At 43.6% G+C, this 15,883-nt stretch overlaps 1 protein-coding gene across 1 annotated transcript in view; it reads left to right on the top strand.

Annotated features, from left to right (window-relative positions):
• Positions 1-15,883, top strand: part of TNN (tenascin N) — a 103,869-nt gene that overhangs the window by 16,100 nt on the left and 71,886 nt on the right. The window contains exon 2 of the mRNA XM_088461882.1: positions 12,007-12,376. Coding sequence (XP_088318008.1) covers positions 12,028-12,376 — 349 coding nt within the window. The 5' untranslated portion in view covers positions 12,007-12,027. The remainder of the gene's footprint in view (positions 1-12,006; positions 12,377-15,883) is intronic.

Consider the following 15,883-nt stretch of genomic DNA (forward strand, 5'->3'; position numbering starts at 1 on the left):
CAACAAATGCTATACAAAGGGCTATTACTGCTCTTATACTTTACAGTGGGAAACAGCTGGGTTACTTTTAACACTGTTTACCATAACCAGCATTTAAGTTCTGCATCCCAGACCTCCCTGTGATTAATACATTTGACTTTACTTTTTAGCAGTAGGTGTAGCGTTAAAACTGTTTAGTGTAAGGAGACCTTTTACGCATGCAAAAAATTTTATTTTCTAAATATGCACGTTGTAAAAAATTTGTATATGTTATGATGGGTAAACATTCCCATGTAATTGTTTATTCGCATCTGTAATTGTAAAGTAATGAATAGCACAGATTTTTTTATGTTGCGCCCTGTTAATGTAGATTTTGGGCAGTTACCATTCAGGATTTATAACATATATATTTATATATGCATGTCAGCCCATTCACACATACTTCACATCTATTAGTCCTTATATGCTGGTTTGATATACAGATATACTTTGTATTCATTCTTCGCATGCAAGCTGTCTGATCACATTTAAGTCAAGTAAATTGCACATGACATTATGTAATTGTAGTTTTTATGTGGCAATAAGTGAATTCTTTTCTTATTAAAATGGGTTACTGTAGCAGTAAAAGGATAACCAAAATATATTTATTTATTAGGGCAATAAAAAAACCTAAGTGCAAACATATACAATGTGTTTAGGAGCATTTGAATCCTGTTTGCGAATGACACCCTCATCACTGTATGCAACATTTTAGTTACTATATTTATTTATTTGCATGTTGATCACTATTAGGCTCATTTAGAGTTGGTTGCATTTGTGCCCCCAATTTATTTAGGAAAACACACATGCAAGAAAAAACATACATGCAAATATGTATTTAGTAAACAAAACAGCAAGTAATACACTTACGCCCCATAATAGGGTAGAGATTTGTTTTGATGATGTCAGATAGTGAATGTATACTTTATTTGACATTATAAAGAAGTATCATATACACAAGAAAGAATATTGTATTCACAATTGTTTATAATTGTGAAAGTTGTATTTTCCTTATTAAATGTAATTAAATTGAATTACAAATTAAATTCAATACAAACATCTGTTGTTTTCCACTGTAAAAGTCAAAAGGAAATTTTCTTTTCTGCAGTAGTCCAAATGGTAATGTTAACTTAATATTGCATATTGATTCATGAAAGCTGCTCGCCCTCATCTACAAAGCCCTCGCCTGCACCTCCCCTACATACATCTATGCTCGGTGGGCTGTCCATCGATAGTCACCATGGATGGTTACATCGGTGATAACCATGAACCATTCATGATTTGCAACCCTCGATGGCCACCACTGCTGGGGGGCATGGCTGGCCACAGGCCAATCAGAATAAGGGGTGGGGCTTAGCAGGCCACAGGGGGCGGGGCTAATCATATAGACATCAGAAGAGACAAAAAAACATCAGGTTCCCAGCTTGACATTGATGGCGGAAAACCATTGGATCTCTGCCATCGATGGCCATACCATTGGCCATCGGTGGTTTACTATTGATGGCTGTTAACAATCAATGGTCAATAGCCATTCCTAATCACAAGCTGAAGCTACATACCGTTGGCCATTGGTGGTTTACTATTGATGGCTGTAAACGATCAATAGTCGATAGCCATCCCTAGTCCCAAGCTGAAGCTGCATGCTAGCTTGTCTCTCTGTTCTGCCTGTAATCTATGCTGCTCCTGTCCTCTAATGGGCACTTCTTACTCCAGCCTCCAAGACTTCTCCCGCGCTGCTCCCCACTTATGGAATTCTCTACCCGCTTCCAAGGCCGGATCCAGGGGGAGGTGAGAGGCATTAGGGTGATAGATGCCCCTATTCCTATAACACTTCTCCCCTGCCCACTACCACTGGAACTGGGACACATCGGGCAGGGAGAGAGCAGACACTGCTTAGCAGCCTCCCCCCCATCCCAGCAAGCACTGCTGTGCGGCTTCTGCCACTGATCAGCAACAGTTTCTGCTTTCTCCTTGCCTAATGTGCAAACTTGATGACTCTCTCCCAACCCCAAATCCCCCCATCAAAACCCATCTCTACACTAAAGCCTATACTACCCTCACCTGAGGCTACCGTACCTCTCTGGTCAGTCTTGTCCCAATACCTACTATTATCTCCATTATGACCTCTCCCTAGATTGTAACCTGTCATGTACACAGGTGGTTCTTACTATTTTTGTTAGTTGAATGTTTTTTACTTGACTTGTAATACATCTTGTTTATCCACCTCATATGTATCTGTTTTGTTTTATGTTAACTGTATTTTGTAGTTGTAATGTGGACCTTTAAAAATAAACAATGAGTATAATAATGAATAGGTGACTGTGACTTCATATAACATAGCTGTGACACTAATCATTTAAGTACTGTCAGTGGAAGGGGTCAATATATAATTAGGAAATCAGAAGCTTCTTTATAGTAGAGATGTTCGGTTCAGTTTTACTGAAAACTAAACACACCCAAACTTTGGGGTACCGAGTCTAATTCAGTCCCGGCTCAGATGACTTTTGGGGTTCTGAGTAGAACCGAGTCCCAGCTCGGGTCTGCTGTAAGTCCGGAACTCAGATTTAAAACCAACCCTCCGGTTTTGGATTGCGTATAAACCGGTCCAAATTACACTATTTTAGCTGTTTTTAAGAATTTCAAAGAAATCCAAAATTAAATCAAAAAGAAAAGAACCAAAACATTTTAGGGTGGTTTTTCCAAAAACAAAACCAAAACACGGGGGTCCGCGCACAGATTCTCAACTATATAGTGCTAGTGAAAGTCATAATCATCATTGTGTATCGTTGAACCAGACCTCCAGAACCGATACTCCCACACGTGTATCTGCACATGTCCACATCTAATCCTAGTTACATAACTAAACCCTTACTGTACACTGCTTACACATCCCATCTCTCATTAAGTCATTAATACAAGAATATGTATACACAGTCACAGGGGAGTAGCCAGAACTTTGTGGGCCCCATAGCAACAAATTGGAGGGGCCCTTCGCCATTGCTTCTAGATAGATACCTCTCTGCACAGTGGTTGTTGATTGTATACCTCTTAGTAGTGCCCTAGTTCATTTTATGCCCCATAGAAGTGATCTAGTTCACATTATACCACACAGTCCACCAGTTCATAAAGTATTATACCACAATATGTTCCCCCCAGTTCACAATATGCCCCATTGTAGTGCTGCCAGTACATATTATGACACACAGTGCCTCCAGTTCACATTATACCACACTAAGATGGGGATCAACCAGATCCTACCTGAGGGGGTACTTCGTAATGCAGGACATTTCATTTTGAGTGGAGATCTTCTTAAGTTAGGCGCACTGGGCCTGATTCAGAGCCACTCGTAAGCGGCCACTCGTTCGCTCCGAGCGATGTTCGCACAACTGTGCATGCATATGGGTTGTAATACGCATGCGCGAACCAGTCATTGCGGTCGGAAATTGTGTGCTCGCAAAATAGCGAATGCCTGCTAATTTGAGTGACAGAATGAGGCGTTTGTGGGTGGTAACAGGGGAAGGTGCTTGAAAACGGGGAGTGGAGATCCGAACGCAGGCGTGCCAAACGGTCAAAACGGGCGTTTTAAGGGTGTGCATAATTAACAAAGCAGCGTCATCAACCACGTCACTTGGTTGTCTCTTAGCCTGAACTGCTCGCATGATTGCGGTAGGAAAATGCTACCACAAGCACTGCGAGCAGTTCATATGCCTGTCGATGTACTCGATTAATCTAATAAATAGCGGAGATGACGTAGGATGCGAGCGGCCAGGTTTTTTTTTTTTAAAAATAGCGAGCGCATGTTTTGTGCACTCGTTCAGACATAGAGGCGTCAACAGACCGCAAAGAGCGAGCGCTCTATTTAAATATCCGGCCCCTTTTTCTGAACGAGCGAGCGCAAATAGCGTCCGGCTCTGAATCAGGCCCACTGTCCCTTTCTGGGACAGTCCCAATCTTGGAGCTCAATACACGCCCCGCAGCTTCACAAAGGCTGTAAACAAGGAGATAGCGCTGGGATTACTGACTAGTGTCTGTGAGCGTGAGACAGGAGTGTGGGAGATGGATCATATCAGTGAGGAGCTTTACTGAGAGGGAGAGACCAAGATGGGCCTGACCCAATTTTTTAGCAGGCAATATAGAAACTGGGTAAACAACTATATGAGCTGGATCCGGGGGCCCTCCAAGCCTCTGGGCTCCATGGCAATGTCACCCCTTGGACTCACTATAGCTACGCTCATGCACATGTGTGCGCGCAGTTTTGGGACACATGCCAGTACGGAAATGTGTATTTTACGCAAATTTTTTTTTATAAATGTCTGACTCTACATTGAACAAATTCATTTTTTGGCAAGTTAACACATTTTAGGACTGTCTGTCAACACATACTAAAGACATAAAGCAGATGGACTGATCTTTGCCCAGCCGTATTTAATGTGTCCATTAGAGAGCTTACTTTGTGTGCTCTGTAGATCAGATATACATAACTAAGGTATATGTTTACTTTATTTATTAAGGCAAACATCTGGATACCAAGCTGTTGCTGAAATACAACTTCCACTAGCAATAGTGACTGTCATTACCCACGGACGTTTATATTTGGGATGAGTTATAGTTGAGCCTGTTAGTAGTAGCTATTTTAAATAAACACATTACAACTGTGTGTACAGTACTCAATAATACAGTCAAACATGTTCTATAATTGATGGGCATAGTTTTCACTTGTGTGGTGTAAACGGATGATTTGTGCATTAGATTGTGTCAACAACAGCACACAGGGCCTCATTCAGAGGTGGTCGGAGGATGCAAGCGGTCGCTCAGAAACTGGGCGGCCGCTTGCATCCTGACCGCCCCCCTCTGTTTCGGTCGTTAGGCTGTGGGTTTACAGCCACCGCTCTAACGACTGCTAGGGTGATGGTCGCGATAGTCAGAGACCATCGCCACCATCGGGGCTTACGATGAGACCCTAGGGTAGGGTCTCACTTGTCGTAAGCCCCGGAGAGCTTCTGGCTCTGTCAGAGCCGGAAGCTCTCCACTGACATCACTAGTGATGTCTGTGGGGCCTCCCCCAAACGGTAGGCGTTCCCATGGGAACGCCTCCGTTTGGGCTGCCAGCCCCCCGGCCCGCCTTCCAAACGGGGCGAGCTGTCAATCAACATCGACAGCTCGCCCCCTTTGGAAAGAGACCCGCTACGACCGGCGCTGTCGGTCGTAGCGGGTCTCACGCATGCGCACGAAGGAGCCGGCTCCCTCGTGCGCATGTGCACTTGACAAACATCGAGGCGGCCGTGCGGTCGTAGACCGTATGGCCGCCTCTGAATGAAGGCCACAGGGCCTGATTCAGAGCCGCTCATAAGCGGCCGCTCGTTCGTTCCGAGCGATGTTTGCACAACTGCGCATGCGTACGGATCGTAATACGCATGCGCGAACCAGTCAGTGCGGCCGAAAATCGTTTGTTCGCTAAATAGCGAATGCCTGCTATTTTGAGTGACAGTAGGAGGCGTATGTGGGTGGTAACAGGGGAAGGTGCTTGAAAACGGGGAGTGGAGATCCGAACGCAGGCGTGCTTAAAGGTCAAAACGGGCGTTTTAAGGGTGTGCATAATTAATACAGCAGCGTCATTGACCACGTCACTGGGTTATTTTATAGTCAGAACTGCACGCGAGATTGCGGTAGGAAAAACCAACCACAAGAATAGCGAGCAGTTCATACGCTGGTCGATTTACTCTATTAATCTAATAAATAGCGGACATGACGTAGGATGCGAGCGGCCAGGGGGCGTAGTTTTCCAAAAAACGACTGCATGTTTTGTTCGCTCGTTCAGACCTAGAGGCGTGAACAGACCGCAAAGAGCAAATGGTTCACTTGAATAGCCACCCCTTTTTTCTGAACGAGCGAGCGCAAATAGCATCCGGCTCTGAATGAAGTCCACAGTCTCTAGTGTGACACACTTAGCTTCTAACTGCGTACAGAGATTCTCAGTCTCACATACATACATATATGCAGGTCCTTTATACCACTGGATATGATTATAATGCAATTCTGTTACACTCCATACAGTACAGTCACAGGACACTACTCCCCAACATGACATGACTACTGGACATGATTATAATAATACAATTGGACATGAGTAGAATGCAATTATGATACACTCTATACCAGTGTTTCCCAACCTCGGTCCTCAAGGCACACTAACAGTCAAAGTTATAGTGATATCCATGCTTGATCACAGATGGTTAAATCAAAATATCTGTGGTACTAAGTAAGACCTGTGCTCAAGAATGGCTATCCTTAAGACCTGGACTGTTAGTGTGCCTTGAGAACCGTGATTGTGAACCCCTGCTCTATACACACATAGGACACCTCCCCAACATGACCTGACCACTGGACATGATCGTGATAACAAAAGTCCTGACCTGACGAATGGCTAGAAGCAAAATGATAGCTACCGCTACGTTGCAGGTTCAGAGCCGATGTGTGTACTATGTACGTGCAGCTGTCAGTCTGTGCATGTGTGAGTGGGGGCTTACCCAGAGGGATCGGGAGGATGCCTCGCCGAAAAGAATTGTGCAAGAGTAGACCATAGGCTACTATGGGCAAGCACCATCTGAAGCTACTAGGGCCAAGCTCCTTGGTAAATCTGACCATTTAGTAAACTCTTTGGGGTCTACTTTTGCGGTCGGACATGGTGGGCCCGTGGCAGATATCAGAGATATCTGATGCAGTCCGCCCTTGTTACATCTAGGGGATACTTAACTCTTTGCAGACATTAGCGGCCTGATTCTGAGTTGCATGCTATGTTGATGTTGGATGTAGTTGTGTCATTTTTTTTACTGCGCATGCATCTAAGGCGCACCGCGCATGCATCCCGATTGTGTTCCCACAGAGTTGCAGTTGTGATTTCAGACACTCGTGTAGAGAAGTACTGTACATTGTAAGTGTATCGGGCATTCCTGAACGGGTGTACACCAGGAGAGGCTTTGCATAAAGTCGCAGACATACAACCTACAAAAGATGCAGACAAAGGTGCAGCGCGGCTGCGGCTAACTCAGAATCAGGCATAAGATGCTGCAGCTACCTATCATGGTATTTATGAGAACTGATAGGGATTAGAAATGGATTCAACAATCAAAAAAGGGTAGTAGTGGCTAATACAAATGTCCAATATTAAAAATCAGAGACAATGTCAATGACTAATTTCAGGTATCACATTTTCAAATCATGGGTCTGACTGAGTATTAGTAAGTTCCAATCTACCACATCTTGCCTAGAATAAAAATACATCTGGCTTTAAATGATGACACTTTATTTTTTTATGCTACCAACCAACCTTAGGTAACATGGGTCTCAGGGGTCTATTCATTATGTTAATTATCGAAGCTGGGTGGCCCCCGATAAGTAAGTATCTAAATTGCAGCGACCAGCAGTGGTGGATACAAGATTTCCAGAACACTTCACCATTGCTCCGGTGCGGAGACAGCTGATCCGAAGATCCCTATCACCGCTACTTTAGTAGCTGTGAAAATTAGCTCTGCCGAGCCTGACTCGGCAGTGCTAGAGCGCCTGTGTGAACGTCAGTTCCTGCATGCACGACCTCCAGCGGAAGGAGCTGATTAGGGACGGAGGAACCCTGTTCGCAACCCGGGACTCCTTCCCATAAGAAGGAGCTGCGGTCTGGGAACAAACGCCATCTGAAGATGGTGTAAGTTTCTGTAATCAAGCTCCAAAAATATAGTATTTTCGGAGATTGATGAATTTAGGTCCCCATACTAATGTATGGGGACAGCAGGCCACATTGGGGCTATCTGTGATATCTCCTGCGTTACCTTTCTAATAAATGACCCTGTTACTTAATTTATACAAAAGTAAGTGAAGATTTAAATTTGATGATGAATAGACCCCTTCAATCATTGCCAACCTACAACTTCCAGCATGCATTGCTCGCTGGGATCTGTAACAGTCACTCTGCAAAGCCAGATACTGTCCAAATCATTTCTTTCCATCAGCAAATTTTGTTGGAAATGTGTGTACTGTACAACTTGGTGTTCCAGCAGAGTTGTGTATACACCAGTGTTCATATAAAGAACCCTGGCAACTAGTCCAGTGGAACTTAACAAGGATGTGTGGTTTATTGTGTACAAGTACGGTCGTTCTGACTGTTACACTGGTTTGTCCAAAACATAAAGCAGAGCCTGTAGCTGAGCGGGGTTAGGCAGCTCATCAGCCTGTGACTGTCTCCTGTACTGCGGCAACGGTGTAGGCACTGGAACAGCGGTAATAAGCGGTAACTAGTCTCAGGAGCTGAGAGAAGGACAGCCATCTTAAATTGTATTGCCCTTACACAGTGAAGCAAGATGGCGCAGTGCATTTATAGTTAAGGTATTGGCAGCCATCTTGGTAATGGAAGTGTTGGACACTGCGCAGTAGCACACTCCACTTCTAATAACTTGAGTTAAGTTTTTTCACATCTATTCTATTTTTTACCAAATCTTCCTGTGATACATACTGTACATATATATTACATACTGTACATGTATATTACTTTCCCAGTTTATTATACTGTACTTTTCCATCATATGCATTTTTTGGGTGCATGTCCAGCCATCATTTTGACTGTCCATTTACATTAATAATCTCCTTCTCCAATGGTCCTTTGTGTAATCTATTTTCCTGTTGTAGCCCTGATGCATTGATATTATCTCTGTGCTGCTGGGAAACTTTTCATCCAGTCAATCACAGAGGTCAGTGATGCTTGTTAACCTCTGCTCTCCTTAGCATCCTATAGTGAGAAATGTGATCAGCCCACACTTGTGTATGAAGTTATAGTCTGTTCTCCACAAGGATCATAGACAGAATTCACACATAAATCATTCAGACTTCCATTAGTAGAAGTTGGTAACCATAATGGTAATGCTCATGGCTAAACTGACGCGTTGCAGCATCTGCCAAGCTTTGCGGAGGAAGCGTGTCTTGCGGGAGCACAGAGAGTGGGCAGAACCAAGGTTCTGTGCTTTTATGAGAATTGCTTCATTGCGCCCCTCGTCCCTCCCTTTTCACTAGGATGTGTTGGCGGGATGTAGGTGGGTGACAAGTCTGTGGGGACCTCTAAATTTGTGACATTCTGGGGGAGTAGTCAAGTATGAATGAGACATTAGAAATCATACAGCCATATCCTCTATAAGGGGTCACTCCTATTAGGTGCGAGTTTGCATCATGAAACTGGCAGACATTGCGTGAATACGCGCACCCAAGAAATGTGAGATACAATTAGAAAAACTCATTTGTGGGACTGGCGGCGAGATTGTGCGACAACTCTACAAAATGCAACCTGGGAGAAGGGCATGAAAAATTGGGTAAGCTATCCTGGACCCCAAAAACGTCACAACTGTGATAGCAGGACCATAGAGAAGATTATTAGTGGCCATAAGGAAATACTGGAGGTTCTTAACCACTTAACTGACAAAAAACCAGTCAGAAAGTGTAATTTTTTTTAAATGATAATTTGAGTCAAGAACATCTATTTAAAACTTATCCAACATGATTTTATTTTATTAATATTTATTATATTAAAAACTTGCTCATCGATATATCAGATCATCGATGTTCAGAACATCACCACCATCGCGACTTTGATTTCCCCAGGTACACACTGGGGGGGATAAGGAGTAGATTGATAACTTACATTTTCCCAGCGGCTGCTCCTCTCTGCAGCTGCCAGATGGGGGGTCCTGCCTTGTTGACCAATTAGCAGTGATCGGCAGTTCGGCAGACCCTGGGGCAGGGTGCAGGGGCTGGGAGGTCCTGTGCTATTGGTGGCTGCTGGAAGATAACACAACTCAACAAAATGTAAAAATTCTCTGCATCTGACATGTAAATATGTGTTCTCGACTAATGTGGGGATACTGAGTTCAGTGGAAAAATCTGATTTTCTCTATCACGTCACATTTATTAGATACACATAAATAACAAAAGTGGTAATAGCTTTATCTGAAAAAGTTAAATAAGTGAAAATTTCAATTAATATTTATAGAATTGACATATTGTCATCGTATTCATTTATAAAATACTAATAAAACTACAGGAACGCTTAAGAACTACAGGAACTAAACTTCAGAGACTCTTAACAATCCAAATTAGCCGTAATGTAAATGTTAATAAAAGATAAAATGTAAAATCACTTTGCTTTAAGAAAATAGGATGTTGAAGCTTTCCATTTGAACAGTGTCTCATTGGTCTCTCTAAAACGGAATCAGTTCATCACTACCCAGGTTGTCAGGGAAAAAGTCTAGATGGAAATGTAAAAAGTGAATTTTAAGTGACATTCTGCATATTCTTGAAGTTGTCCAATAGTTCATTCAAGATGGATCCCATCATTGTGGCCCTGCCCCTGCTGCATAATGCTGGTAATATTGGCATTGTGTAAATGAGACGGGACCACGATGACGCAATTGTGCAGTCACACGCTCACTTCATCCCCAATCACGCATCAAGCTCCCTGCCACGCTCCCCCCCCCTGTGCCAACCTGGCTGTCTCCTCCTGCAGGGAGCAGCCAGATTGTCGGCAAGTCTGTGATGGACACGTAGTTGGCCTCTTTTCGGTCCCCTGAGAATCCAGGCACAGCAGCCTTGAAGGAAGACCAAGCAGCAGACAAAATTTTCATTCAATTAGTATTAAATATTTAATCTTAAACAGTTTCCTTATATGGGAGCCAACAAATCTGCCTTCTTTTAGCTTTGTTTCACTTAAAAGTTGGAAACGTTTCCTTCAGATAACTGAAAGCCTGGCCTTCTCTATCCAGAGCTTTCACAAAATGTTTCATTAGGCCCAACTTAATGTGAAGCAGCTGTAAAATGATTTTATGCAGCTCAACCAATGGAGTGTACATGATGTTTTTCTGTCCAGTAATACAGGTTTCTCTCTCTGGCCACTTCTTTGTTATATAGGGCTCTATTTACTACAATCCGCATATTGAATGCAGATTGTAGTGTGATATTAACGACGAATTCAGGCAATATCACAGGTATTTACTACAAATCCCTTGCAGGGACAGAACTTGTGATAAAGCTCTGTCCCTGCGAATCCCATCTGCACACTAGTCATGGTATTTTCGCAAAAAATACAGTGACAAAGTGCCCGCACATGCGCCGACCGGCCACCGCTGCTACCCCCACCGGCGCTAAGCCCCGCCCCCACGATAGCGGACCCCCCGCGACCCCCCCTTCCCTTAATTACACTTACCTGCATGATCCGGGCCTCCGGTGATGTCCTCCATGCCTCCGGTCAGGTGATATCCCATACTGCACTGCGACCCGATCACCTGATGACCGGGCCGTAGTGCAACATGGGAGACCAGCTGACCGGAGGGAGGACATCACCCGGAGCCTCGATCACCGGTCCCTGGAGTCAGGTAAGTTAATTTTTTTTTTTTACTATTTTTTTTTTTTTTACAGTAATCAGCTTGCTGTCTGTTTAAACCACACAGCTGATCACTGGGACCGGCTCCAGGCTCTGCTCTGCCTTTCAGAGCAGAGTAGGAGTTCCGGTAACTGGGGGAGACCCTGGATAACGCCACCTCCAGGTGGTGTTATTATCACAGGGCCTCCCTAGATATTTTTTTCACATTTTATTTTTAGTAACTCTGGTCGGATCACATTTCCCATTACAATTATGGGAAATGCGATCTGCTTACTAAAAATAAGTGATAAGGGTTGGAGTAGAATTTTACGAATTCTACTCCAATTGCCCTGTAATAACTATAGGTGATACTAAAATAATGTGAAAAGGGTGTGAAAACACCCTTTTTCACTTTATTTTAGTCAAAATAATGTTAATAAATAGAGCCCATAGTGATTTTTAGTGTCTAAGCTGTCCCATATACACAGAACACAACAGTAAATTAAATTTTTCAAAATATCTCAAAAACCTTAATAAATTGGCACATGTCAAACATAAATAAAATTGTGTTTATTTGTTTCCTAACAAATTCACAGGGCTCCTGACGCTGACCCAGTATGGACCACTTATCTGTCTCCAGAGCTTTGGTTTGCCTACTCCTATGCTGCCCCTATTATCTTCTGAGCTCCGCAGCTGCCATCACACCCGTAGAAGCCAAAAGCTGCAGTGGTGAGAAGGAGCTCACCATCACTCATGTCTACAGTGTGCCCGGGGAGGACAATGCACAGCTGCACACAGTGGAATCAGATGACAAGTCGCTTGTGTTCAGGCATCAGCTACGGCTACAGACCCCGGCTGCAAACTGCGAGAGGGACGGGCTGCTAAACGACCTCCTCGCCAGGCTGCAAGCTCTAGAGACAGAGATGAAAGAGGTGAAGGAGCAAACTCAGGGATGCTGCCAAACAGGTAACACTCTCTGTGGGCCATTTTGTCCCAGACCAACTGTTACTAAACACTTATACTGTGGTTCTCAAACAGTGCATGGTCTCTAGAATTCTGATCTTCTGCAACTTTTTCTTTCCAGGGGCACAGGTGCATTGATCACATATTCAATCAATTTGATACATTTACCTGTGCTCCTGAGTGAAGAAGAAATGTAATAGGGCCCATTCATCAGGCTGCTGTTGGGACAATTCCACATTCTGCCAATGCCGAAGCCAACATTATAGACAAACTCGATTCGCCGATTCCAACCCAAAACTATCAGAATTGTCGAGTCTGGGGTTTTAGTAAGTAGTATTTTGACGATCTCCCAACAAAATGCTGATCATCAAAGTCCACCAATCGGGGTAACCGATCGACGATGAGTGGAGCGGATCAGCATTGACAGAACAGGGAATTGGCCCGTAGAGGGATTATGGCCCGCATTAGTATTGAGAACCACGGTATTACAAAAACATAAAGAATTGCAGCTAAAAGTAACAGTTTGTGTGCACAAGTATTTGCATCACTTCTAAAATTCCAAGGCCACAAAAAAACACCAAAAAAAGATTGTCTTGTGACAAAAAGGGACTATCAGTGGGATGTGTCTATGTGTTCGGCTCCATTGCATTCTAGAGAGAGCTTGAATAAGAAGAGTAAGTCAGTAGGTCACATGGTGTGTGGGTGTATGGACTTGTTCTTGCATGACCAGCATTAATAATCTATATAATAATCGGCAGTGGTCTGTCCCATCTCTGACTTGCTCACGGCGTAGGCGCAAGGTCCCCCCCAGCATCTTCCACTGCAGGGATGGGACAGACCAGCCGCAGGGGAAGAGCAATGAGCCAGGAACAGAGAGTAAGTGTAGCGGGAAGGGACAGGGAGAAACGGGAGCGGGCTCAGTTGATCCAGCATGGGTCGGGTCCATTTAAAAGTGTAATAATAAAAAGAATAACAGCGTAAGATACCCCGATTTTAATGTAGAGTATCTGTGATTTGTTACACACATAGGGCATCAAATGCATATTGGTAGCTGCTCAATCACCTTAGTAATACCACTCAGGTACATGAAAGGGAGGGGTTAGTGTAGTCATAGGGCATGATTCAGAGGTGCACGCAGTTAATGCGTGGATGAGATTTCTAGCGGAAAATATGCAAATGTCAGCTTGAGCATACCTTATGTGTACTTCCATGCGACGGACTGAGCTAATCCTGTGACGCCCGCTTTACATATCCGAGCAATGCTCAACTGTGCTGGTGGTTCCTCCGCCATTGACACACCATCGGTCGCATCATCGACTCCTCGAGCAGCCCCTGCCTTGCACACAGCCTCCCTTTTTACTTTGGCTGCGGTGTTGCGAAAGAGAATGCAGCCGCATGCAAAAACACCTTTTCTAAAATGATAAATATTCTCTCTGTGGTTTATGCTCCTCTCTCTTCCATTTCTCTACCCCACAAGAGCCTCTTTGCTGTAGGTTTTGTTTTCCAACATAATTGTTGGTCAACCTTTTCTGTTCTATGGTTCCATGTCGAAGCATAAATTACATACCTATTTCTAAACTCCTATAGTAAATCTAAGCACTATTCTGAGCAGAGTAGTGGTACTTGGGAATTACTAGCTACGTCTATACAGCTGTGCTGAATGCATCACTGAGGAAACAGTGGCTCTGCCTTTTTGTCACTGCTCACGGTGTGTACTGCATATTAATATAGCTAATTGGGGTGGTGGTCACAATAGGTGTCAGGCGGAAAGTGAAAGTGACTGTTAAGCCACATGGAGAGTCCTTAACCAGGATGCCAATTTATTGGTAACAGTGGTAACACAGCGGTATCAGCGGTAAGCAGAATAGTGGTATTGCAGGGGTTAATAGCGGTATTTAGGTGTCTCTACTCAGGAGCTAAGTGCTGTGTATCCGTACAGTACTGTGCACCCTACATTATAAAAATGATGCCAGCTGCACATGAGCAGTAGCCCAGCAGTGATGTCATCAGGGCAGAAGTCGCGCCTCCTGCTAACTCTGGGTCCTAGTGCCCAGCATCTATGGTAGAAGTAGAAGACAGTGCCGAAATGCCCTGCTCTTTACACTGCAATAGTTTTCTGTTGCCAGTTTGTGGTGCTTTAAAAGTTCTTCCTTTCGCCACAGTCCAGCCAAACTATTCTGATTTATCCCCCAGATGTGAACCATAATGTTTCTTTTACTATGTACTGTATACTGTATTAATGTTATTTTTATTTAGCATTTTATTAAATGTTATATTTAATATAACATTTAATAAAATGTGTTCATGTTAAATATCAAACTACAGGAAGTGGAGGTATCAAGTGGCTGGGTTCAATGGGCTGAGACCAACAAGTCAATTTACTCCAATAAACACATCAGCTATGAAGAGGTCAGAAGCCAGAAGCGTATCTATAATGGCTGCCATATGTGCGACACACATGACCCCTGAGTCAAGAGGGTAATGCACCTATTACAATGTATAACCCAATGGCCACCATACCATGTTTCCAGTGATGTCTTCAGAAATATGGCATCTGCATTGGAAAAACAGCACCATGTGCCATATTTCGGAAGATGTTGACAAAAATATGGCCCATAGGCCGGAGACTATAAAGACCCTGACACTGTTATCTGCCTGGCATGTGCCAGCGCCATATTTTCAAGGCCCCACGGAAATCTGCACGTATTATATCAACCCTGTCCAAGATGTAGGCATGCGTACTATTTACCATATTCACTGGAAGGATAAAATGTTCTCTCATTGATATGAACACGGAAAGAATTATTTAAAAAAAAGGTTAATAAAAGGCAATTCTTCAAAAGTTCGTTAACAACCTCAATAATTAAATAGATTATGACATATTTACAGAAAGAAACATTCTACCATTAAAGCTAAACTTTTTTAAAACAAGCATCCAACATGATTATCTTTTAGCATCAGTTTCTTTATATACAGTATCTTTCCCCACTGTGATGGTGACAGCCAGGTGCGTAAGTTCATCCCAGACGTCCGGAGGCAAGTAATAATTGGGTGCACCCCGTCACTGCTGCTGACACTTTAACGTAGCATTTCACATGCAGATACACCCACAGAATATAGGCCGCATATCATTTTACTCAGCAGAAGCTACATGTGCATCCTATTCACATCACTGTGTGAATGAGACACATTTGAAGGGAAAAATGCACACAAAAAGATGCTCTGCGGTACCGAGTCACTCTGCGTTTATGCATTATAGATGTATGGGGACACATCTGTATGCATTGGTTACAGATAAGATAGTGACCTGTATGGTGTAATTAGCATGAGGCTCAACGTCCTCCTGATAGAGGAGAAAGCCACCTAATGTGGGGTGGGGAGCCCTCCTGATACCCCTAATGGAGGGAAAAACCACCTGATGCAGTGGCTTTGAGGACTGAGTTTAAGCCAAGATACTGTAAGACTGCCACTGTGGTGGGACTACAAATCACAAAATGCCCAGTCTTCGGC

This window comes from Taudactylus pleione, unplaced genomic scaffold, assembly GCF_031769625.1.
Source record: "Taudactylus pleione unplaced genomic scaffold, aTauple2 ptg001123l, whole genome shotgun sequence".
Taxonomy (NCBI): domain Eukaryota; kingdom Metazoa; phylum Chordata; class Amphibia; order Anura; family Myobatrachidae; genus Taudactylus; species Taudactylus pleione.